This window comes from Convolutriloba macropyga, chromosome 15 (assembly GCF_964194025.1).
Source record: "Convolutriloba macropyga chromosome 15, txConMacr16.3, whole genome shotgun sequence".
Taxonomy (NCBI): Eukaryota; Metazoa; Xenacoelomorpha; order Acoela; family Convolutidae; genus Convolutriloba; species Convolutriloba macropyga.
In genome coordinates, this window is record NC_134482.1 from 36233892 (window position 1) to 36260484 (window position 26593).

Here is a 26593-nt window from a genome sequence, read left to right on the forward strand (position 1 = left end):
TGCCAGCTATGTTTGCTAATATAAATTTGGTTGCAGCATAACTAAAAGTGGGGCCTGATAGCCAAGTGGGCACTGCATCTGGGTATGGATCGGGAAGTCAGTGGTTCGAACCCCGGCGGTGTCAAATGTTTTTACACCCGCCTGTCGTTTAAGAGCAATTCTTCCGACATTAGTCGGTTTATGTTTATGAAAGGCTGCCATATTGCTTGCGTATGGTGTCTGCTACTGATTGATTAATAACCAATTGATGCGGTCACGTTTACTTCTTAGTCTCGGGTGCTTTTTTAACTTTTCTTTTTATGTATCTTTTTAACTTTTCTATGTATCTTTTCTTTATAATGTTCAAGATAATATTTGACATTACTTTGTTGTTACTTAGAAAGTCGCCACAGAGAGTGAAATGTAAAGTGTGCCGAAAATAGTTTTCTTTGTCTCTCTAAATTTTTTTAGTGGTATTAACTAATCCTTTGGAGCGCGTCTGAATAACATCTTTTGGAGCGCGTTTGAATTCATTCAAGATTATCCCCCACCAATGAAATAAATTGAGCCCGCGCTAGTCGTTCGAAAGAAATTCTTCTGACTTAATGCGTTTTGTGTTTAAATTTTGTTGTGTTTTGTTAAGTTAGTTGTTTTTTTTCATAAGGTATATTCAAAGATCTTTGCTTTGAGCTTCAACGACTGCAATGATTTTTGTGCATTGAGGAGTTTTCTGACCAAAACAGTAATGGGTAATATTGTAACAAAAATTGATGCATGGGTTCTGCGTGATCCCTATATTGAATATAGACTTCAGTTAGTTTAAATGAAATATTGGAATTAATTCTCAGAACCCTTGAATTTATATCCTTTGTCCCACAGTGGCGTTTGGCAGTTATAGTTGATTTTTAAGCCAAAGGTGTATATAGGCCATATTAACCTACCTCTTTGCATTCGTTGATAATTAATAAAACTTGCATGATTTTATCCGGATAGACCTGTGAAAGCAAAATTTGAGCAGCATTAGGCAGTTGAGCAGCATTACTCTTTCAGTCTGCCTTGACACTAGCCTGTTCTCAGCTGTCCCTTTCCTATTATTCCCCACATCGCAGAGTGTTCAGTTTGTGAGCATGAATGCTCTTTTTGGTGACTATGGCCACTTTTTTGCGTCTGAAACTTTCACGTGGTACCATTATTGCAGCCAACTTTGGTTAGGCTATGGTCAAATTGAAGCTATGGTTAAGTAAGAGCTCATCCTCACACAGACAGCTTTACAGGCAGGGGATCGGACTATCGATAATTGGCGTGTTAATCACACACCATACTTCTCGGCTATCATCTTCTGTTCTCGTATTAGACTTTACAAAACATAAGTACAAAGCTAGCACTATTTTGATTACACGTACTTATGAAAACAAAAAACGTTATTCACGCTGGGGGTATGGGTTGGCTTAACATGGACATTTTGTGTTTAGAAACACCATCCAGAGGTTTATGCCTCGTTTGTGTCACAATTGACAATGTGGTGGGCGAATGGTATGCTCATTGCTGGCTTCAAAAACCCACTCACCCTCGAGGACATTTGGAATGTAAGGGATGAAGACACCTCTGTTGAGGCTAGCAGAGCCTTGATCACCGAATGGAATAAGGAACTTATCAAGTATGCTCTTTACAGAATTTCTTCTTTCCTAATAGCTGCGATAGCTGAGCGGAGCTATTTTGACCCTCTTGTTTTTTACGACTCCAAGAGGGGTAATGGTGATCATGTTTAATAGCCGCCCTCATCTCATCAGGCTATTATCGCGCTCCTATTTTTACAACTCGAAGAGTCTTTTTTATTGATAATTTTTGGAGTATTTAAAACAGGATGGAAAAGTCGATGCCGCATGTGAAAAACTAAATGAGTAAGTCAAACGGCTGAATGAATTGAAAAGCAGAGAGAAGAGAGTGTTTTCTGTTCATGTCGTGTTTTTTGAGAGAGAGAGAGAGAAAGCGAGAAAAGTACGCTAAGCGAGGGAAAAGTTTTTGATGAAATTCAGCTTTTTTGAACCAGTTTTTTTTTTTAGTTTTTAATCTATTTTTTCGGGTAAAGTGCTTTTTCAAACCCATAATAACAATTAAGATTTAATGTACATTTGCGTTAATTTTTGATCAGATCTATCAGTTTTTATGCAATCTTTAGGTTTTGTAATTTCGCCATTTTAAAGGCTTTTTCAGTGTTTTTTTTTTCCTGTTTGCAGTGTCAGGGGTAATCTTTTTTGATGCGGTTGGTTTTAATTTTGGTTTTTGTGGTCTTTTGATTGCGTTAATATCAATTTAAGTTTGTTTTAATTGAAAATAGGCTAAATTTGAACAAATTTTTCATTTTTTTGCAATTTCTTAATTGCCAAATTCTTGTTTTCTCGGCTCAATTATTTAATTAGGGTTGCTTTTAAGGTTATCGTTATTAAGTGAAAACAATTAGGGTTTGATAGCAGATTTTTATAGGATAAAATTAATTGTGCACTTTTTAGTAGTTTTAAACAGCAGTTGCTCAGCAAAACAATTTAACAGAACCAGTATTAAAAAAAAAACGAAATCAAAATTAGAAACGGGATAAACCCTTACAGCCCAATTTTAGATGCCCGCTTCTTGCACTTCGTTCTTATAAGTCTCAGTTGCCATTTCTTCTGCCTAATGGTATTGATGCTAGGCCCTGTATCCACTCATTAAGAAGCAAGGGTATGTCTAACGAAATGAAAATAAAATAGTTCGCACTTTGAAAATGTTTTCGTGATTTTTTTGTTTCTTCAATCCTAATCGGGGATAACTGAATGGCGGCTTTTCTCCGGCAATCTGCTTGGTATATTTTTTATTGCTTAAGTGATACTGAGACTAGATGTAAATGTCAATGCCGCACGTGAAAACTAGTGTTTCGAAAAAAATCTAAAGAAGAGAAAAATGTAATGGTTTTCCTTCATTCATTTCTAACAGAAAGAGGCCAAAAAAAAGTAGGCGTAAATTTTTTTAAGCTAAGCTAGTAGATTTTTTTTGTGTGTTGTTGTCACAGTAGTTTTTCAGTTTCAACGTTATTCAATGGTTGGTTATTCACACTTATATTAACGAGCGAGTTTTACGTTTGGCACTGTCTGTGTCCATTTTGAAGTTATATTAAACTCTTAAGACGCATGATTGAGCTTTTTGTCATTTTTTTGTTGTGTATTTTGGTCTCCTAGTTTTTGTGCATTTTTGGTTGTTTGACGTTCGAGAGCGCTTTATCCGAGAGAAATTCATCGGATGTTAGTCCGTTTATGTTCAATTTGCCCAGGTGTTTTTGTGTTGTTTATTGTGCCGTATATTGCGTGGTTGACCACTGAAAATGCAAGACTTTTGACATTTTTTAGACAATAGTGAATTTCCTCGTCATTATTTTGTTTTTCTGGCTTATTTTGTTCTGCCGTATTGAAAGTCACTGATTCAAGTTGAGATATGCTTCATCCAGTTGAGAACTTTTCGATTTCGTAATCGATTAAGATTTTTTTATCAATTTAAAAAAAATTGAGCCTATTTCATTTTACCTGTTTTTTTAATTGAATAAGTTAATGAAATGTGTATACGAAGGGTGTGAGCTGCGGTTTTTTCAAGTTATGCTTCTATTTGATTCCGGAGTTTTATGTTCTTTTTCTGCTTCTCAAGATTTTTTCAAGATTTTTATTAAGGCCATACGAAATGGCAATCACTTCAAAGTAGCTTTTGTTCATTCATTCATGCAACTTTGACTGGATTGCGTGTTTGACGCCATTTTTCATTCACTCTTAGTAGAGGGGTTTTTCATTCGCGTGAACAGTTTTTGTTCGCACCTGGCGTTGCTCTCAATATGACATCTTTCTCTCAAATTGTTTTTCATTTAGAGCCGTTGAAATCATTTATTATCTTGAACCCCTCGCATTTCAACCCCTCTCCCCACAACCACCATTTGCATAGCGTTCCATCTATAACCCAGTGCGCCGCACTGGGTGTAACCCGGCACCTGTGCGCCTCCCTGCTCCCCTCTGTGCCCACCCCGCCGGGGTCGCCCCACACCGCTTCAATTAACTTAGCCTTCCTAAACCGTAGGTAGCTGCTGACGAAGCCAGCCGTTTTCCAGTTGTGTGAGAGCAATTCGCCCGACGGTTATGTTTCGATTAATTTTCAAGGTTGTTTTGGAAACAAATAGATTTGCTTGCTGGTATGAAGCAGGTTTTTGACAAATAACAAAAATTGAGCAGTATGTAACTGTTTTATGTCAATGCCCTGATGCAGTTTTTCCCGTTTTTCTCAGAATAAGATCAAGTATGGGAGCTTATGACAGCTTGCATGATTATTTGTGAGCAATTTCTTTTTCCTATTTGCATGTGAGAAAATTTTTCTAAATGTACTTGTATTATCCGAAGAAATAATTGTTTTTTTTTCTTACTTTTATCTGTTGAAATTTGATTTCTATTATATTTGTTCTATTCGAACTAAGGGTTTTTTTTTCATTTTCTCGAACTGCTCCGGTAGTTACTAATGAATTTAAAGGCTAATATTTCGGGGAGATTACCTACTCTTCGAGTAGTTTTGCGAATTCTTTCAGCTGTTTTCTTTTCGTTGTTAAGATTTTTGTTGCGGTCATGTCACGTCGCGCTCACTTCAAATCGGCGGCTGGTAATTCATGCAATTTTTGAGCTGAATTGCGCGTGTAACGTCAGTTTTCACGTTTGATGCTGCGAGTTTTTTTGTTCTTTCGTTCGAATGTTTTTTTAGTCGCATCTGACTTAACTCTTTTAAAATGATTTTTCTTTGTCAATTTCTTTCTCATCTTCGGGGCTTTTTTGCAATCTGCGATTATATCGAAAATCGGCAAGATGTTTATTAATTTAAAAATGTAAATATCCTAAATTGTTTTTTAATAAATTTTTAAGATAATTTGCATGAAGTAAATTCGGCTGACATTACAGACAAAGTTTAACTTTCGTTTTTTTGCGCCTCAGGGTTTGACTGTGCACTGTTTTGAGGTGTTCTGTACTGATTAAAATTAATGCGAAGTGTGCGTTTTTTATGATCATGTAAATTACAAATTTTGATTAAGAGTCCTGATTGGAGGAGAACACTGTTTTTTCAGGTGAGAAATTGTTGTCGCGTTTTTATCATTTGACAGTTCATGGTTGGGTGGTTTTCTTTGTTTCTTTATATGAAATTACCAAAAGATAATTTGAAGACAATTTTTTGGTGAGGCTTTAAGATTAAACAGTTTAGTAATTCATTATAAGTTCATTAGTCATAAATAATGATAATCATTCTGTTTTTTCCGAATGTGAGCAGCGCTATTTATTGCGTACAATCAATTGAAAAAGTAAAAGTATAATATTAGATGCGCTATCTAAATAAATTAATTTCTCTTCGATGCTTAAACAATAAGTGAAAATTTGATTGAAAAAAATCTTGCCCTGTTATTTGTGAAAAATATGGCTGGAACAATATAGGAGACTCCTACACAGGGGTTTGCGCGATATTTGAAATTTTGGGCAGAGATTCCTGATTGGAGTTTAATCTTGTATTTTAGGATGATAAAATAAAAAAAAAGGTCAAAAGTTAAAGTCGCGGTCCCATCATTCTTTAGATCGTGTTTCGATGGTTTCCTTCTTTCAATCTAGCAAATTATCAAAGCGTAGAAGAGCTTAATGGTTGAGGCTGGAGGCTATGATTTTTGACATTTTTGATGTTTGGTTGTTAATTAATATTTTAAAATTAATCTAATTAGCGCTTTTCTTATCTATTAATTCGAAAAAGCATGCCGTAATAGCCTTGCTTTGTTTTAGGAAAGGTTACGGGGAAATGGTAATAACAGATTCTGGTGATAAGAAATCCTCAGCTGAACAACAAGAACTGGACAAAGATGAGGTTGCAAATGGTGCAAAAGGCCAAGGAGATGTACCAGACGTCGCGATTAAACCAGAAACCACCGAAGAAGAGGAGAAACCACGTGTACGAACTGGCAAACCATCGATGTTTCTGGCTCTGATTAGAGCGTACAAATCCCAAATCAGCGTCACAGTTTTCTACAAATTTATCAATGATTGCCTGACGTTTACGTCTCCCAAAATTATGGAGCAAGTATATTAAATTTAGGAGTTATAATTCTCGGGCATATTAATGTCTTTGTTGTTGCGAATCTAATGTTTATTTTTGACGAATCTGGGTTTTCAGTAGAGCTATAGTTTAAGCCTTCGTCTTATTTAAATTTTTGAATTTGCATCTTTGGAAAATTTTTGCGCTACCAATTTGACATGTGAAAAAAAATATATTTTTTGAATTGAATGAGAGTAGCGGTGGGTGACGTCATTTGAAAGAGTGGATAGCCTTCGTTTGAAAAAACTAAATTTTTATAAATTGTTTTCTGATGTTTCTGTTTTTGACAGATTGTTCCTTGGGTATATGGCGATTGACGGTTCTGCAGTGTACGGCGTGGCTTTGGCTCTGTTACTGCTTGTAAACAACTTGTTCCAGACTGCATTCCTGCAACGGTATTTCTATGTTGGAACCAATGTAGGCATCAGACAGAGGACAGCTCTCATCAATCTCGTCTACCGAAAGGTTTGAGACATTAAAAGACTAGTTAAGTAATCGGCAACATCAAGTTGTGTTTTGAATGACATAAAGTCCAACTGGCTGACAGGACCCCTTCTTTTTCAATGCTGTCAAACAAAGTTTCTGTCAATTATATTAGTCATGTCGGTCTTTCTATTTTAAGAGCAATTTTTTTATGCTACAGCTTTTTCATCTCATCGGTTTCTTCGTCGGATCATTTGACTTTTTGTCCTCAAAAACGGGATAAACAGGCAGAGCCCAGAGGGCAGTAAGTCGTTGATTAGTTCTCTTAGAGCTCCATTAGTCTAATTATATAAATTGCCGAAGCTGCTGAGAAGACAAAATCAGGTTACAGGGCCTTTTTTGGCGGTATACACCCCCTCACTTCAACTCTCCTCCCTCCACCACCACTCCTCCCGACTACATCAACCGCTCATCAAATCCCCACCTCATTGCACCCCTAACTCTGCACGCTCGACGCACTTAAGACCCCCCCCCCCCCCCGTGCCACTGCTAAAACCCCTCACCCTCAATTAAGATGGACCCCTTTAATGCCACCCTTTCCCCTCTTCGGTTCCGTTAGCACCAACTAGATATTGACGGAGCTAACCGCTCGCTAGTCATTTGAAAGCAATTTGCCCGATTTTAGTCGGTTATGTTTTAATATTGAGGTAAAATGATATGCTAGTAAAAATGATGTTAGATTATACAAATTGGTTTAAACAAAACAAAGTTAAAATTTCTTGAATTTATAAAAAAGACAATATTCAAAGAACAAAAACTGAAAAAACATGCTTTTCAACTGGTTTTTCTCTTGGTGCCTGTTTTCTATTTTTTTTGTTTTTGTAGTTCAATAGCTCTCCGATCTTTTAAAAACAGAAAACTTTTAAAAAACATAGGAATCGAAAAAATTTGAACTTACGCCAATATTTTATTTAAAAAAAGGAAAAGAAGAAAAATATTCAATTTATTAATAGCCGCCCTCATCTTCTCAGCCGGCTATTATAGCGCTCCTATTTTTTTTTTACAATTCAAAGAATTTGAATTGTATTGGGGCGCTGTCTTTTTTTTTTTTTTAAGATCTGTTCACACATTTTCATGATTTTTGAAGTCAAATTGGAGTAGTGATTTTGGTCACGCCGAAACAGGAAATGGAGCGAAAAAGCGAGTGGTTTTGCGGCGTGAATTTTTTTCGCTCTAATTTTAAAGTAGAGTGAGAAAATGGTGTTTGAACAAAAATTCGGTTTCTCGGTAGTGGTTTTTTGTTCACATGCGGCAATTTCACTCTGATTTTTACTGTTTTTTCGATTTTTGGATCGGATTTTTTTCTAAATGGTTTTCCCAATCCATTCAAAGCTCTTTCTAGGCCTAGTTTTTTGTGTGAATTGAATTTTCATTTCTCGTTAGTGGTTTTTTTGTTCACATGCGGCATTTTCACATTGATTTTCTGTTTTTTTTTTCTAATTTTTTTATCAGAATTTTTAAAAAATGTTTTTCGCAATTTACTCTTAGTCCATCTAGGTCTGGTTTTTCTGTTTAGTCAATGAAAATTCTTTGAATTGTACGTCAGGACTTGTCCTGCTATGTTTTTTTACTTCGTCGAATAAAAAAATGTTTCGCTTTACCTCATTTTGCCGCCTTTTCAACATTTTGCGTGAAATCTTTTTGACTTCTCTAGGCTAGTTTCTCTCTTCTCTCATTCTGCTAAAAGTGATTTTGAACATCAGTTGCTCAGCAAAGCAATTCAAAATGAACAGAGTCAGTATAAAAAATTGAAGTCAGAAGTAGAAACGGGATAAACCCATAAAGCCCAATTTTAGATGCCCGCTAATTGAACGTCGTTCCTATATGTCTTAGTTACCATCTCTAATGCTTATTGGTATTGATAGTAGCCCCTGTAGCCTCTCTCTAAAACAGAAGTATGTTCAACCACGAAATGCCATAAAAATAAATCGGACTTAAAAAATATTTTTGCACAAAAATCTTTTTTTCAATATCTTCTGTTATTTCAATCCCAATCATGCTTATTGGAATCAACGGCGGCTATTTTCCGGCAATCTGCCGGGTATGTTTCCTTTTTTCTTTGAACTGCTAATTTAAGTTTTAAAACTATATTACCTTGTAGTTAATTTCTCTGGTTTTATTCGCCAGAAACCGTATCCAATTCTGTTTTTAGCTCTTGTTTTTAATGTAATTTTGAGATCACATGTCACATTCTAATCGCAACTATTTTCTGGCAATCTGTTAGCTATGATAATGAAGAATGGTTGATAACGATGAATTTGTCCTTTCATGTCTGAACTTCTCGCAACCGTCTGTCTAAAAAATATGCATTTTATTACGCTGTTATTGAGAAATGTCTGTCATATGTTATTAAATGAGCTGTATTTGTACTTTTATCCCACCGTGAGTGTGAAAACTATGTTCCAGTCGTTGGTCCTCAGCAACAAAGGTCGACAGCAATCGACAGTTGGACAAATTGTGAACTTGATGTCAGTTGACTCTCAAAAGTTTATGGATCTGATGACGTACATCAACCTGATATGGAGTGCTCCTCTCCAGATCATAATCGCCCTTATCCTCCTGTATCAACAGCTGGGACTGGCAGCCTTTGCAGGGTTGGCTTACATGCTCATGACTATGCCTATCAACATGCTATCAGGCAACAAACAGAAGAAATTGCAGGTTAGAATTTAAAAGGATAATTTTTGGCATGATTATATTGTAGTTTCGGTTATAATTTATCCGCCAGTGCACTGCGGACCATAGACTAGTTGCCAAACCTTTTGTCTTTAACCGCTAAGTTGCATGCTATCTGGATTAATTTATTTTCAGTTTATCTTCATATATATGCCTACAGTATTTTAATCGCAGGCATTTAGCTGTTTTACCCGCGATGGACAATTACAGACTTAGGCCAACTTGACTTAAACGTTTTAGACCAATTTGACAATTTTTCGCTTGATCAATTTTTCGTCTGAAGTTTTTTTACTTTTCGTGCTTGGAAACTGGATAAACAGGTAAAGCCCCCGAGAGAAGTAAGATCCCCCGGCGAGCCGCTTTCGTAGAGCTTTTAGAGCTTTACTTGTCACTAAGTAAACAATTCACTGAAGCTGCTGAGAAGACACAATTAATTGATTGATATGAGGGAGAGTTTTTGGGTCCCGCTCACTGCACCACATCCATTCCGCCCAATCCCCCCTCCAAAAAGCCTAATGCATCCCTTTTTCTACTCCACCTCCCTCAATTAAGCTGAAGCTAGCTTCGCAGCTCGCCAGTCGATTGAGAGCATTTGGCGCGAGGCTAGTCGGTTATGTTTCTATTATATTAGAAAAAATCTGTGAAAGGGGCAAGAAACCTTGAATTAATCTATTGAAAAGGTAAATCTCGAATTTCAGCTTCGTTCTAAGTTCTCTGAAACAAATCAAAGTTGAACTTCGGTTGCTTCGAGACATTTGTTCAGTGATCTGTAAACAAACTGTTCAAAACAATTATAACGTAACGTTATATTTGTGTTTTCTCGTTTCTTGTTGTGAAATTTAAAATTGCATTTCTGATGGGCATGATTTTTGTAGGCATGTTCTTGGTTTGCAACTTTATGCCCGCAAACGGATTATGAGCTTTTCCATGCAGTTTCGTTTCAACTTCTTGTGCACATATAAATCAATACGCTCATTGAGGAGCTAAATGGTCTTCAAAATGAACGCGGGGCTGTTATTGAGTACGTTGTTGAAGAAACGAGAGGTTTTTCATCGGTTTCCACAAAAAAGCTCATGAAGCATTCACATCTTGAACTTTTTAAAATAAAAGTTTATACTTGAATGTTGAAGCCTTGTTCTAATAACTTAATTCTCGAAAAAAAGGATAAAATAATAAAGTTGTAGCAGACATACCACCAAACCTATTCTCTCCCACTTATTACCCCTCCCTCGTTCCCCAGCTTCTTTGACTCCCATCTCCGCTCAACCTGCCCCTCCCCGAATTCCATTGTTTGGGCGTCAGCTTACGGTGTTAAGGGTAATCGTATGTGGTTTAGATAACCCCTTTCTACTTATGATCCTTTGCTTCAGCTATGCTTCAACTAACCGCCGCGAAAGCCACTCCCTCTTCAGTCATTTGATCTATTCGTTTGACGTTTGTCGATCATATTTTAAATGGCAGTGGAGCAAAGCCCTCATTGGCTTTATGATGGCGTTTTTGTCATCAAAGTTCTTTCCCAGTTCGCTCACTTTCCACTTAATAGGGTCGTGGCATAGGGTAGTGGATCAGAAGTAAAATAATAGCGGCTAGAGTGCTCTAATTTCCCCGTCTTTTTACATTCCCCCCCCCCCCCCAAATAGCTTACATAGATTAGTTTGATCTTTCAAGAGGTAGCGAGCTAACCACGCTAGTTACTATTTCAAATTAAACGGGTGCCCCAAACATTAGAAAAAGTTTAATGTGTTTTTTCAAATGTTGTTTTACGAAAGTTTGTTTTCGCAAAAACAACAATACTGAAGCCATGATAAAATTTTGATCACATCGATTGGAATAAAAAATACGTGGCAACAGTTTCACTTTTTAAAACTTTTTCAATCATTTCAAAACCAACATTCACGGGAGCCAAAAACATAAGAAGTTAGAAGCAGTTAATTAAAATTTATCTCCCAATGGTTAAGATTGTCGCCTACACCAAATTACTGATCAAGTCTTTCAAGGCAAGCAAAAGTAAATTATAAATCAATGAAAACTTGAATTTTCCCCTTTTTCATAAAACAAAAAGTATCTTTTTTCCAAAGGTTCAAATGTTTCCACAGATAGTAAATTTAAATGCTCACTGATTGTCTGCATAATTGATTTCCTGTTTTGTCCGAGTGAGGTCACAGTAGAAAAATTATTTAATTTTTCCTAATTGAAATATATGATAAAAACAATTTTTTGTCAACAATCGTTTTTTCATTTGTTTGCTGAACCAAAGTTTAAGCTTTTCTTAAAACTCGGCCTAGCTCTGCGGGTATTGTTCAGCCAATCGTTCAATATTTTGTTATTGCCGGTTCCGAGATGAGAATTGAAATCTAAGAATATGAAAATTTTTTCAATTTTGGAAACTTCGGATCATTTTTTTTGTGTTCAAAATAATTATTTTTTGTTTTCGATGCTGCTCTAGGGCTACGATTGCTTTGAAAACAAAATTCTACCCCGGACCAAGCCCATCAGTTATGGGTTCTTCATCCACCTATATTTAGTCCGACTGATTTAATACGATTTCTTGCGCTGGCAGTTTTTAGTCTCTGCAACAAATGTGACTTATATTCTTGTGAGAGAGGGATAGACTCCTAAAACGTTTGAGCGCTAAGTTCCTGCGCAGTTGTCTATGATTACTACTAGCATCTAAGTATGCGATATACGGAAACTGCTGAGATGATATAAATTCATTGTGAAAGTCAATTCATTGGCTTTGGAAAGAAAACTGTTTTTTATTTAAGCTTTTTGAATCTGAAATTGCTGTTAATATCATTATTTCTCAATGTTCGAATTGCATCTATTGTAATGGATACTTATCCATAATCTTAGTCTTAGTCTTAGTGCCATCGTCTTAGTTTTTTTATTAACTCATTTCTTTTGCAACAGAAAAACGATGATTCACTATCAGCAAATTAAATTAATTCAATGTGGGAAAGTTATGATATAATGATAAACTGAACTTCTGTTAGTTTCGACTTTCACTTCAATCTTTTGACCAGTTTCGAAAATTTAACATCAGAATGCAAAATCAAAGAAAAATTTGAACTATTAGGCATCTCTTGATAATCCAGCTTATACGGATAATTTTTGGGTAATTCTTTTTTTCAGTGTTTTGGGACAATATTTTTTCAATTTTTTTGCTCGTTTTTTGCATCTCTTCGTTATGCTACTTTCAGTTTTGATTTGTTGTTATAGTGTCCTCGGGAGCTATTATTTTCGCCTTATTTTTTATTAGTGTGAACAAATGAACTCTGAATCAAACATTAGTTTGCCTGAATACTGGAAGATTAAAGTTGGTAATTATTTCACTCACGACGAATGGCAAGTCTGTATTTGCCTTATTGTCCCTTAACTAATGTTTATTTCAATATTCATTGAAATTCTTTCAAAATTATCGAAATAAACGACCGTTTAAGAAATCGAAGTTTTTTAGTAACTATTTAACTTTACTGATTGATCGTGAACAAAATTTGAGGCAACTATGTATAGTGTCTTCTCTGTCGGCTTGCTTGCTTAATTGGGTTATTTTCTCTATTTAAAGTTTGCTCCTAGATTGAATTTTAGCGTGACATAGTTGTCTTTTTGACCTAAAAGTTGATTGAAAAATTCACAGAAATTGGTTTCCTTTCTAAGTTTTATTTGAATAAATAGCATTTATCTACTCTTTCGGGTATTGTTGCGCCTCTATTTAAGTCAAAACTGTCACGTTTCACTCGTGATTTACCCCCACTCACTGCTGGAGTCAAATTCTGCACTCATTGAATTACGCAATGTAGTGAATACTGTCAAAGGAGCAAAGTCGAAAGAAACGGGTTTAAACTATAAAGCCGTGTCATTAACTCACAGTGCATTAAATTATTAAAGCTCAGTAGAGCGATTGCAGGCTTGCATTTGTTTTTAGCGTAATGGACTTCAATTTAGAATATGAATTCAGTGTAATTTTGGAAGCTACTAAAACTTTACAATTTAGAACGCATTATAAAGAAAGCTCTGTCAATATTTATCTCCTTTTTTATAGATTTCTTTTCGTCTTTTCCGTTTGTGCCACCTGTACGTAATGGAACTTGCATTGAGCGCGTGCCATTACATAGTAAATCATTATGTAGAATATGGCACGTGCGTCTGTGGGTCGAAATCATATGCGCCCATTAAACTTGTTGGGCACAAACGGAAAGGATCCGAATTCTTTCAGGGAATACAAAATGCATTGCTGGTCATATTCTGGTTATAATATTTTTGATTCACAGTTATTTAATAGCTGCTGTCAGGCTCATTATTATTTAGGCGCTCTACTTTGGCGGTCTTCTCACGTTGAAGCGGCGTAAACCAATAAAAACCGAGCACTATGACTTAATGTTTAATGACTTCGTGCATTGTTATCTATTTTTCCTGAGAGAATACTGCTGTTAGTTGTAAGCATATTGTGCCCTATTTGGACACTGAAATCACTTTTTTATAGCGAATCTAATGAAACCACGGATAAAATTTGACACTTTGGAACTACTGAAACATAGAAAAAATTAGGCTGTTGTCAATTTTTTTCCTCTGATTCGATCCCAACTTCGGTCAATTTTGTGGCTGTATTTTTGGTTAAGAGGAGCTGATTGTAAGAGTGATTGTTTTCGTGTTTGTTGGATAGACTCCTAAAACGTTTGAGCGCTGAGTTCCTGTGCAGTTGTCTATGATTACTACTAGAATCTAAGTATGCAATATACGGAAACTGCTGAGATGATATAAATTCATTGTGAAAGTCAATTCATTGGCTTTGGAAAGAAAACTGTTTTTTATTTAAGCTTTTTGAATCTGAAATTGCTGTTAATATCATTTTCTCAATGTTCGAATCGCATCTATTGTAATGGATACTTATCCATAATCTTAGTCTTAGTCTTAGTGCCATCGTCTTAGTTTTTTATTAACTCATTTCTCATTTCTTTTTGCAACAGAAAAACGATGATTCACTATCAGCAAATTAAATTAATTCAATGTGGGAAAGTTATGATATAATGATAAACTGAACTTCTGTTAGTTTCGACTTTCACTTCAATCTTTTGACCAGCTTCGAAAATTTAACATCAGAATGCAAAATCAAAGAAAAATTTGAACTATTAGGCATCTCTTGATAATCCAGCTTATACGGATAATTTTTGGGTAATTCTTTTTTTCAGTGTTTTGGGACAATATTTTTTCAATTTTTTTGCTCGTTTTTTGCATCTCTTCGTTATGCTACTTTCAGTTTTAATTTGTTGTTATAGTGTCCTCGGGAGCTATTATTTTCGCCTTATTTTTTATTAGTGTGAACAAATGAACTCTGAATCAAACATTAGTTTGCCTGAATACTGGAAGATTAAATTTGGTAATTATTTCACTCACGACGAATGGCAAGTCTGTATTTGCCTTATTGTCCCTTAACTAATGTTTATTTCAATATTCATTGAAATTCTTTCAAAATTATCGAAATAAACGACCGTTTAAGAAATCGAAGTTTTTTTGTAACTATTTAACTTTACTGATTGATCGTGAACAAAATTTGAGGCAACTATGTATAGTGTCTTCTCTGTCGGCTTGCTTGCTTAACTGGGTTATTTTCTCTATTTAAAGTTTGCACCTAGATTGAATTTTAGCGTGACATAGTTGTCTTTTTGACCTAAAAGTCGATTGAAAAATTCACAGAAATTGGTTTCCTTTCTAAGTTTTATTTGAATAAATAGCATTTATCTACTCTTTCGGGTATTGTTGCGCCTCTATTTAAGTCAAAACTGTCACGTTTCACTCGTGATTTACCCCCACTCACTGCTGGAGTCAAATTCTGCACTCATTGAATTACGCAATGTAGTGAATACTGTCAAAGGAGCAAATTCGAAAGAAACGGGTTTAAACTATAAAGCCGAGTCATTAACTCACAGTGCATTAAATTATTAAAGCTCAGTAGAGCGATTGCAGGCTTGCATTTGTTTTTAGCGTAATGGACTTCAATTTAGAATATGAATTCAGTGTAATTTTGGAAGCTACTAAAACTTTACAATTTAGAACGCACTATAAAGAAAGCTCTGTCAATATTTATCTCCTTTTTTTATAGATTTCTTTTCGTCTTTTCCGTTTGTGCCACCTGTACGTAATGGAACTTGCATTGAGCGCGTGCCACTACATAGTAAATCATTATGTAGAATATGGCACGTGCGTCTGTGGGTCGAAATCATATGCGCCCATTAAACTTGTTGGGCACAAACGGAAAGGATCCGAATTCTTTCAGGGAATACAAAATGCATTGCTGGTCATATTCTGGTTATAATATTTTTGATGCACAGTTAATAGCTGCTGTCAGGCTCATTATTATTTAGGCGCTCTACTTTGGCGGTCTTCTCACGTTGAAGCGGCGTAAACCAATAAAAACCGAGCACTATGACTTAATGTTTAATGACTTCGTGCATTATTATCTATTTTTCCTGAAAGAATACTGCTGTTAGTTGTAAGCATATTGTGCCCTATTTGGACACTGAAATCACTTTATTATAGCGAATCTAATGAAACCACGGATAAAATTTGACACTTTGGAACTTCTGAAACATAGGAAAAATTAGGCTGTCGTCAATTTTTTTCCTCTGATTCGATCCCAACTTCGGTCAATTTTGTGGCTGTATTTTTGGTTAAGAGGAGCTGATTGTAAGAGTGATTGTTTTCGAGTTTGTTGGATACTGGTTGACGTTTATGGGTTAATAATGTGAATTTTATGCTAATTTCGAGGTTTTTGCTGTTTTGCGGGTTTTTAGACCATTTTACCGACTTTTTGGCAATTTGTCTTATTTTTATTACATTCAATAAGAATTGAAATATAAATTTCTTGATGATGTCTTGCGTTTTGTTTTGTGAGAAGTTTGATGTTTTCATATGCATAGAGAAACGGTTTTGTTTTTAGATGCACTTGTATATAGCTATGTTTTTCAGTTTTAGTTCAGGACTCGCGCGATATTGTTTTTTTTTGTTAAACAATTATCGTGAAGCCTAGTTTTAGATACGATTTACTGAAACTTTTTTAATAATTATTAGTCAGCAGGTCTGAAGCAGATTGGTATGTTTCCAATTATTAATATATTATTTTGTCATTAAGCGGCAGGCGTAACCTGGGCTACCCAATTCAATCTAAACAACTTTTTTGAGCCCCTTCGTGCGATTACACCCTACTAAACTAGGATACAATCCCCCACGCCCCGCGAGAAGAAAGACTAGAATCGAGTGCCCGTTTGTCGTTCGAGAGCAATTCGTACAACGTTGGTGGTTTATGTTGAAAACGGGACAGACTTTGAGGGACTTTTCCTATCAACCAGTTCTTTCTCAAATTAGACTAGTTGATATTGATGGGAATGGTGCGAGTTTTTTCCTAATTGTGTTTTTAATTATTGTATTTAATTTTTGGATAGTGTCTGCCCTCATCCTCCGGTCAATGTTTTACGCCCTCTGTTAACCTGATTTTGGTATCACCATTACTTTTATCGTTCAGTTTCTGTTGAATGATGTTATAGATCGCTTCAAAACCCATCCGGCATGTTGGGAGCCAATTTGCTGTAATGCTTTTATTGCCATTTAATTACTATAGTGCTATTTTAGCGTATGACCAATCCGTTTACTATATCTTACTTGATGTTTAGTGGACATTTTGCTGAAAGGCAGTTTGGTGAGTTTATCAACAATTGAGATCACAAGACTGTTGTTGACCTTGTTCATCACGCTAAACAAGTCATAATTTGGTGATATCAATGACTGGTTTTCAAAGTTATCTTTTATACATACAGTGCAGGTCAACTTGTAATACTCATTCACAACAAAATTGGTTCTTGTGCAAATAGCAATCAGTGTTTCAAATTTGTTAGAAGTCTGTTAATGAGTTCAAAACACAAATTTGGTTCATTTGATATTGAAAGTGTAAGTTTACAACCGATAAATAATGCCGCTGCAATTATAAATGGTTGTGCACGGAAAGATTGATTACGTTAGACGCATGTTGAGCGAAATAAGGGATTTCATGTTTCTTTTGACATCGGAGCGCTTTATATCAGTTTTGAAATCTCACTAAATTGCGACAAATATTTTGTTGTTCACAGCAATTTTCTGAAGGCGGTTACCAGAAATTTGATGCTGGTTGCTTTCATTAAGAAATTATTTTTTGGGGTGGACCCAAATTATTTTTTTGGGTGGACGCAATAGTTGTATAGGAAGGAATAAGTTCCATGTTTAAGGGTTCTGAAATGCGTTTGTACAAACAATACGTTTTATTAATGTCATAGTTTGAAATGTCAAAGTTAATGTCAAGATTGAATAAGATACAGCTGATGCGTTTTAGGCTATGCGAATTATTATTAGTACAATAGAGCTCATAAATCTTTGAAAAGAAAAAAATGTTGAAGAAAGAGTTCAGCTTTCTCCTTCCGATTGAATAAAACAAGATATAATACTGATGGTTTTCTGTAAACATCAGTTTTCTCGTTTGAGGTCGTTAAAATATGCAATCTTTCTTGCATAGGGCCGATATGAGACCCATGAAGAAAAAAGACGAATTCTTTATTTTTTGTCCAGGTTAGCCAGATGAAGGAGAAAGACAGTCGAGTGAAGTTGCTGACTGACATTCTGAATGGGATCAAAGTGCTGAAGCTGTATGCGTGGGAGAGGGCATTTATGTCAAAAGTGAACAAGATCAGACAGAAAGAAATCAGCCTCATTAGGAAGAATGGATACTTGCAGGCTGTCACTGGATTCTTTTGGATCTGCGGACCCTATATGGTATGTTATTATAATTCTTCCCTAAAATAATTAATTGCTCTCAAACTTTTTTGTCTGATATTTCGGCTTTTTGTCCTCAAAGACGAGAGAAACAGGGAAAGTCCGGTGGGTATTAAGTGGCTAAGAAGTTCTCTTAGAGCCTTACGCCCTATAAGTATGTGATCCACCCAAACTGTTGAGGAGACTTTAAAGTCATCTAACGAGTTGGACCCGCCTCTCCTCCCTGGTTTCATTCCATCCTTAACCCACCTCCCTCACTCCTCCCCCAAGACCCCATCCCTCTCACTTTGACGTGCAACTGGTATCGCTGCTGTGACTTGCGTTTGTGTTGATAATTCTGGTATTAAGTTGTTGTAGTTTATCCTATACAATCTGAATAAAAATTTTGATAAATTTAGGCAAGAGGAAACAAATTTGAAAGGATATCTCAAAAGAAATATGGACACAGATTAAACCATATTAATAATCATAAGGGGCGGGATAATATTTAAAGAAATTTGAATTTGTTTTTTATAGCTGCGAAGCTGTAAGCTGAGCGTAGCTATATTGCGGTGCTCTTGGTTTTTTTACAATTCAAAGAATTTGAATTGTATTGGGGCGCTGTCTTTTTTTTTAAGATCTGTTCACACATTTTCATGATTTTTGAAGTCAAATTGGAGTAGTGATTTTGGTCACGCCGAAACAGGAAATGGAGCGAAAAAGCGAGTGGTTTTGCGGCGTGAATTTTTTTCGCTCTAATTTTAAAGTAGAGTGCGAAAATGGTGTTTGAACAAAAATTCGGTTTCTCGGTAGTGGTTTTTTGTTCACATGCGGCAATTTCACTCTGATTTTTTACCGTTTTTTCAATTTTTTGGATCGGATTTTTTTCTAAATGGTTTTCCCAATCCATTCACAGCTCATTCTAGGCCTAGTTTTTTGTTTGAATTAAATTTTCATTTCTCGCTAGTGGTTTTTTTTGTTCACATGCGGCATTTTGACATTGATTTTTTGTTTTTTTTTCTTATTTTTTGATCTGATTTTTTTAAAATGGTTTTCTCAATTCACTCATAGTCCATTCTAGGTCTAGTTTTTCTGTTTAGTCAATGAAAATTCTTTGAATTTTACGCCAGGACTTGTCCTGCTATGTTTTTTTGTTTCGTCGTCTGACGCTCTTTTTTCGTTTTACATTTGTTCACACCGCAAATCTGAAAAAGTCAAATTTTCTGAATGACTTCTTCTTCTCACTAACGGCATTTGCGCGCGTGACGTCATTTCTCACTCGCTTTTGCGTGATTAGGTTATTTGCGTGATTAGATTTTGATCATACATGACTTACCTCACTCAATAAAATGACTTTTGCACTTTAAAACTTAAGTTTAATTTGAATTTGTTTAAGGTCAAAGGAATTCCTATGTGCAGTAAAGGTCCCTAATAAGAGGCTTCTGTGGAATGAATTTTAACAAGCTGTATTAATTTATTGCTGAATGTTTTTAGCCTAGTTTTTTGAGCGGCGTCAATTTTTCAATTTAGATCTGTATCTGTTTCTATCTCTATTATATGGCACGCAGGTCTATTCTTTCGCAGCTATTCCGGCAATCTGCCGGCTATGTTAATAGCTGCGATGGCGAACTATTATTCTGCTTCTCTTGGTTTCTTACCATTCAAAAGATTTGAATTGTACTGGGACGCGCTGATTTTGTTTACGACTCGGAGAAATCTTATGGCGATCTTGTTTAATTGTTCTCGACCGAAGTAAACGAGTAAAGGTGTCTTTATTGTAAGCGTATCTTTTTTAACGCAAACATTTCGCTTGACCGTTTTGTTCTAGAACAGTCTTTGGATTTGAATTATTGAGTTACTTTTCCCACGCTTGATCACCTTTTGTCTGTTGCTGAAACAAAAGCGATTTTTAATTAAACTATTACCTGATAATATAGTGGTTTGTAGCGAAGAAGCGAGTGGTTTTGCGGCTCGAAGTTTTTTCTACTCTAGTTTTGAAGTAGGGTGAGAACATGGTGCTATAACAAAAATAGCTTTCTTGTTTGTTCTTTTTGGTTCTTTTGATGCAATTTGGCTTTGGTTTTTACCTTAATTACATTTTTTTCGTATTTTCTACTTGGTTTTCTCAATCCATTCATTATCCATCCTAGGTCGAGTTTCGTTTTAGTTAATGAAAATTGTTCGAATTATTGAGCAGGACTTGTGCTGATTTGATTTTTATAGCTACGAAGCTGTTAGCTGAGCGGAGCTATATTGCGGTGTCCTTGGTTTTTACGACTCGAAGAGGAAATATTGTGATCTGTTTTTTTTAATGGGTGACTTCTCTTTTCACAGGGTGCAAAATCAAATGCCGCACGTGAAAACAAGTGTTAAGGTCAAACTGCTAAATGAAAGTCAAAAGAGCAGCGAAGGAGAGAGTGGTTGTAGTTCATGCAGTATTCTAAAAGAGAGCGAGGCAAGTAGGTGTGAAAAAGTCTTCACTGAGCGAGCGATATTTCTTGCTCACGTGCGGCTTTTTCAAAGCCGTTTTTTTAAGTTGTAACTCTACCTTTTTCTGCCAAAACTCTGTGAATCAGTAGAATGTTTGGAAGCATTTTTAAAACTATATGAGGCAAATATTAGATTTTTAGATTATGTTTTGTGCTTTTTTTTGCCATTCTGCACTTTTTAACGCCTTTTGAGCACTTTTCGCAATCTTGTGCAGTTCTTTTTATAGCAATTGGAGTCTTTTGCTGGTTGAAGTCAGTCGTTTTAATGTATTTGGTGATCTATTGATTTAATTGATATTAATTTTTAATTGTGTTTCTTCAAAAGAATACAGAAATATTTCTTAATTTTTTCATGCTCGTACGTTTTTTGAAACTTGGCTTTTTTTCTGATTTTTAACTTTTTTCCATAATTTTTTATTTTCTAGTTTACTTAGAGCTGTTTGTTAGTAAGTGCTGTTACCTAGAGATGACAGTTCAAGTTATATAGTGCAGTTTATAATACATATTAAGGGGTACATAAGGGATACTCTTTAAATATTGATTAGCGGGTCACTGACAGGCCTTGTCTCTGTCCAACATTGTGTTGGTTCACAATTCAGCTAGGAAAAAAATAATTGTTTCGAAATAGTTGTTGGGCAGTAGCATTTAGCATTTTGTAGGGAATTTTGTGAACCATATATTTTGTTCCGTTTTGTTTCACAGTTTTTTCTTCAATTGGTGGTCGTTAATGGAATAACCAGAAGTTTAAACACAAGTTTTTTTTAGCAATAATTGTTTCGGGGTCGCAAGTTGTTACAGTATTTTTTTTATTTTTATATAGATTTTGAGTTTTCTCGTGCTGTTTTCAATATAACGACCATAAATGATTAGTGGAACTTTTTGTTTAGTGACTAGTTTGCTGGGGTCTAAGTCGTTATCTACTTTGAGTCTGTTCCGGAGTCTTCCGGCTATGTTTTTGTTTAGTCGTGTGACGCTCTTTTTGCGTTTTACATATATTCACACTGCAAAGCTGAAATAGTCAAATTTTCTGAATGACTTTTTCCTCTCACTAACTGCATTTGCGAGCGTGACGTCATTGCTCACTCTCTCTAGTAGAAGTCAGTTAATTGATAGATTTTGATCATATGTGACTTATCTCACTCAATAAAATGATTTTTGCTCTTTAGTTTTAGGTCAAAGGAACTATATGTGCAGTAAAGGCCCCTAATAAAAATGCTTTTCCGACAATCTGCCGGCTATGTTTTTAAATCCGTTTTACAGTTTCACAACTTTCACGTTTGACTTTTGAGTTACCTCACTCACCGTTAAAATGGAATTTCGAATTCATCCAGCGAATTTACAGGTAAGATAAAAAAAATTAAAGATTTGGGATAAGCTAATAAAGCTCGGGCACTGAGACAATGTTTAGAGCTTGACTTCTGCTTTTAGTTCAATGGAATACACTACTAACTGGTATTAAGCTTATGTTCCTCGTACTAAGAGTATGTGTCATGTAATTATACAATTCACCGAAAGTGTTCAGGAGGCATAATAAAATCATATGAAGTGCAATTCTAGGGAGCGATGGTCCCTCTCCTTCCTTATATTCAACTAGCGTCTTCGATAGCGAAGCCCTCGACAGTCGTTTGATATAGACGTTTAATAGCTCTCAAATAAAATTTGTAGCAATTATGTTAGTCTTTTGGTATTTTATGCAATTTTTTGTTGGACCGATTTTCTGTCTGACCCATTCGATTGTTGGCCTCAAAAATGGGATAAACAGGTAACGCGCTGAGGGCATGAATTTCATGTAGTGCCTTACGGCTCACTTTTCCCTAAGAATGGGATTCACCAAAACTCCCTCCCCCCCCCCCCCCCCCAAAAAAAAAAATTCACCTTATACACCTGGCCATTTGGACCCACTCTCGTCTAGCCCTTCTAACCCTACCCCCTCCCACCCGACATCGCTTGACCCACTCCTCCCCCCCCCCCCTCCTCCCCCAGATAGTAGCATCTCTAAGCCCTAGCTGGCTACTACCGAAGCAGACAACCGCTCATCAATTGTTTGAGAGCAGTTCGCCCTGAAGTTTGTCGGTTATGTTTTTGATTTTTTGTCGGCTTGGACTCACTTTGTTTGCCTTAAGAGCAGTTCGTCTGACCGTAGTTGGTTATGTTACAGTTTACGTTAACGGATATTGAGCGGATTTGTATGTGTTTGATTAAACATCCTATGTGTTAAATTTTGTTTTTGCAATTAGGCAGCTAATTTCTGTGTATGTCCATTAGGGTTATTTCTTGTAATGTTTGTTTGTGTTTATAGGTGGCTTTGTTTGCTTTCACTGCCTACATCCTAGCTGGCAACACTCTCTACCCCACAACTGCTTTCGTCTCTATCGCACTCTTCAACATTCTCAGGTACATGATAATGATGCAGACAATGAACAGCATATTAGGACACATGAAAATTAGCCGAAGAAGTCAACGTTAGGCTAATTAATTTTAATTGCTGAGTGAGATTACTAGCAAGTTACACAAGGTCTAAGTTCATTTATCCACTATCCGATCGTGTAGTTATTAATAGCCGCCCTCATCTTCTCAGCCGGCTATTATAGCGCTCCTATTTTTTTTTTACAATTCAAAGAATTTGAATTGTATTGGGGCGCTGTCTTTTTTTTTTATAGCTGCGAAGCTGTAAGCTGAGCGAAGCTATATTGCGGTGCTCTTGGTTTTTTTTTGTTTCGTCGTCTGACGCTCTTTTTTCGTTTTACATTTGTTCACACAGCAAAGCTGAAAAAGTCAAATTTTCTGAATGACTTCTTCCTCTCACTAACGGCATTTGCGCGCGTGACGTCATTTCTCACTCGCTTTAGCAAATGTTTTTAGGTTATTTGCGTGATTAGATTTTGATCATACGTGACTTACCTCACTCAATAAAATGACTTTTGCACTTTAAAACTTAAGTTTAGTTAAAATTGGCTTAACGTCAAAGGAACTCATTTGTGTAGTAAAAGTCCCTAATAAGAGGCTTCTGCGGAATGAATTTTAACAAGCTTTATTAATTTATCGCTGAATGTTTTTTACCTAGTTTTTTGAGCGGCGTCGATTTTTTTTCCAATTTAGATCTGTATCTGTTTCTATCTCTATTATATGGCACGCAGGTCTATTCTTTCGCAGCTATTCCGGCAATCTGCCGGCTATGTTTTTTTTTAAGATCTGTTCACACATTTTCATGATTTTTGAAGTCAAATTGGAGTAGTGATTTTGGTCACGCCGAAACAGGAAATGGAGCGAAAAAGCGAGTGGTTTTGCGGCGTGAAATTTTTTCGCTCTAATTTTAAAGTAGAGTGAGAAAATGGTGTGTGAACAAAAATTCGCTTTCTCGCTAGTGGTTTTTTTGTTCACATGCGGCAATTTCACTTTGATTTTTACTGTTTTTTCGATTTTTTTGGATCGGGTTTTTTCTAAATGGTTTTCTCAATCCATTAATAGCTCATTCTAGGCCTAGTTTTTTGTGTGAACCAAATTTTCATTTCTCGCTAGTGGTGTTTTGTTCACATGCGGCATTTTGACACCGATTTTTTGTTTTTTTTTAAATTTTTTTATCTGATTTTTTTTAGAAATGATTTTCCCAATTCACTCATAGTTCGTTATAAGTCGTTTATTGTTTAGTCAATGAAAATTCTTTGAATTGTACGTCAGGACTTGTCCTGCTATGTTTTTTTTACTTCGTCGAATAAAAAAATGTTTCGCTTTACCTCATTTTGCCGCCTTTTCAACATTTTGCGTGAAATCTTTTTGACTTCTCTAGGCTAGTTTCTCTTCTCTCATTCTGCTAATAGTGATTTTGAACATCAGTTGCTCAGCAAAGCAATTCAAAATGAACAGTCAGTATAAAAAATTGAAGTCAGAAATAGAAACGGGATAAACCCATAAAGCCCAATTTTAGATGCCCGCTATTTGAACGTCGGTCCTATAAGTATTAGTTACCTCTCTCTAATGCTGATTGTTATTGATAGTAGCCCCTGTAGCCTCTCTCTAAGAAACAGAAGTATGTTCAACTACGAAATGCCATCAAAATATATCGGACTTAAAAAATATTTTTGTACAAAAATATATTTTTTTCAATATATTCTATTCGTTCAATCCCAGTCATGCTTATTGGAATCAACGGCGGCTATTTTCCGGCAATCTGCCGGGTATGTTTTATATCATGGCTATAATCATTGCGGGGCAACCTCCGTGCCTGAGTTGTCCGTGCCTGATTTGATAGGAAACAATCGAAAATGAGGTCAGTGTACCCGGACATACTATCCGCGGTTACAAAGAAAATTTTTTCTAATTAAGGGTAAATTGTCGCATGTTACTGCATATTCTGTTGAGTTGACGTTTATTCCGTATAGTTTTTTATTCGGCGAATTTTAGTTCAGCTAATTTTCACGTCACCGGTACAGACAATATTGAGAAAAAGAAAAAGTTTTATAAGTTGTGTGACATCTTATAAGAAGCATTTTTGTTGTGTGAGATCTTAGGGGATTGTAATCTGATAACTAAATATTCTTCTTTAACCTCACATAGGTTAACAAGTTTTGAAAGTTTTTAGCTAAAATTGCATCTCATAGTACAACTATTGGAAGCTCAGAGGAGTCCTTGTCGGTGTCATTTATGGAAAATAAGATGTAACATTGTTTTGTGAAGGAATCATTGTCATGTTTTGTAACATTGTCATGAACATTGTTAATGTGTGCTATCTTGTGACTTGCCACTATTTTCATTTTCTGGAAACGTTCAATTACTGTATTTTGAGTTTTCAATATTTCTTTTTAAATGTTGACTAAATTTTTCGTCCTTCCCGAGTTAGAAGTTTCAATATTGGTATTAAGAGTTTGCGAGTTTTTATCGCCTAAGACATACAAATTTTTTGAAGAATTTTTAAGAATTCAATTCAATAAAATGAAAATTCTAGAATGATTTGGGCATATGAGGTGAGTGTACTGAGGGAAAAAGACAATTTGACCCTGAAAAAGCTCTTTTTAATTAAATTCTTGTATTATTGAGTTTAAAAGTTTGAAGCTTCTTTCAATTGTTCTCTTTCAAAATTTTATCTTCAATAAAATAGCAAAATTGATCTAAATGAAACTTATGGTCTAAATAAGTGGGATCAGGCAAAAATTTGTCGAAATATTTTTTGTATTTTGAATAGCCGACCTTATCGCCTCAGTCGGCTATTTTTACTGCGTTGATTTTTTTAAACCAATTTAAAGAATTTGAACTTTTATAATTAATTCTATGGGTGTGATTTGAAGCAGGGATTGAAATGAGCGAAAAATAGTTGTGGTTTGACTGCTGAACAAAGTTGACGGACAGATCTAAAAGAGAGTGGTCTCTTGTTCATATCGCTGTGTTCGAGCGGGCAATAAATTGGCGTGTGTTACTCTCAGCGAGCGATAATTTTTGTTCACGGGCGACTTTGAGCAGTTTTCAACGCTCCCATTGTCTACCCTCATCCAACTGTCGATTTGAACCCCCTCTCATCTAGCCGTCGCAGGCCTATCCCCAACACTTGACCCCCCCCCCCACCCCGCACACACACCGGCCACGCCCCCTAATGCTAGCACCCATAAGCCCCAGCTGGCTGCTGCCGAAACAAGCAGCTCGCCGGTCGTTCGAGAGTTTTTCGCCAGACGTTTGTTGGTTATGTTTAATAGCCGTCGTTAGCCTTTCAACGGCTATTATTTAGGGGCTCTCCTTTTGTTAAATTCGCTTTACCTTTTGATCACGTTTTTCGTTTGACATAAGTCACGATTTCAGCGCTTGACTTCTGACTTACCTCACTCATGGTTTCATATGAATGGATTTTTAATTCTTTCACGCATTGAATTACGCAATGTAATGAATACAGTTAAAGTGAAAAGAGGAAAATCAAAAGAAACGGGATCAACCTATAAAGCTGTATCATTAAGTCATAGTGCATTAGGTTGCCAAAGTTTATTAGAGCTGTTGTTATCTCACATTAGTATTAAGCTTACTACCTTTCAGTTTGGAAGCTGAATTATGTATAGTTTTCGAGTCTAACTGAAATTGCATTC

The 26593-nt window shown here is 35.9% G+C and overlaps 1 protein-coding gene across 1 annotated transcript in view; it reads left to right on the forward strand.

The window, feature by feature from the left end:
• Positions 1-26593, forward strand: part of LOC142353881 (multidrug resistance-associated protein 1-like) — a 653144-nt gene that overhangs the window by 566645 nt on the left and 59906 nt on the right. Inside the window, 6 exon segments of the mRNA XM_075406110.1 lie at positions 1452-1636; positions 5796-6086; positions 6396-6570; positions 8995-9249; positions 17857-18060; positions 22828-22922. Of these exon segments, the coding sequence (XP_075262225.1) occupies positions 1452-1636; positions 5796-6086; positions 6396-6570; positions 8995-9249; positions 17857-18060; positions 22828-22922 (1205 nt within the window).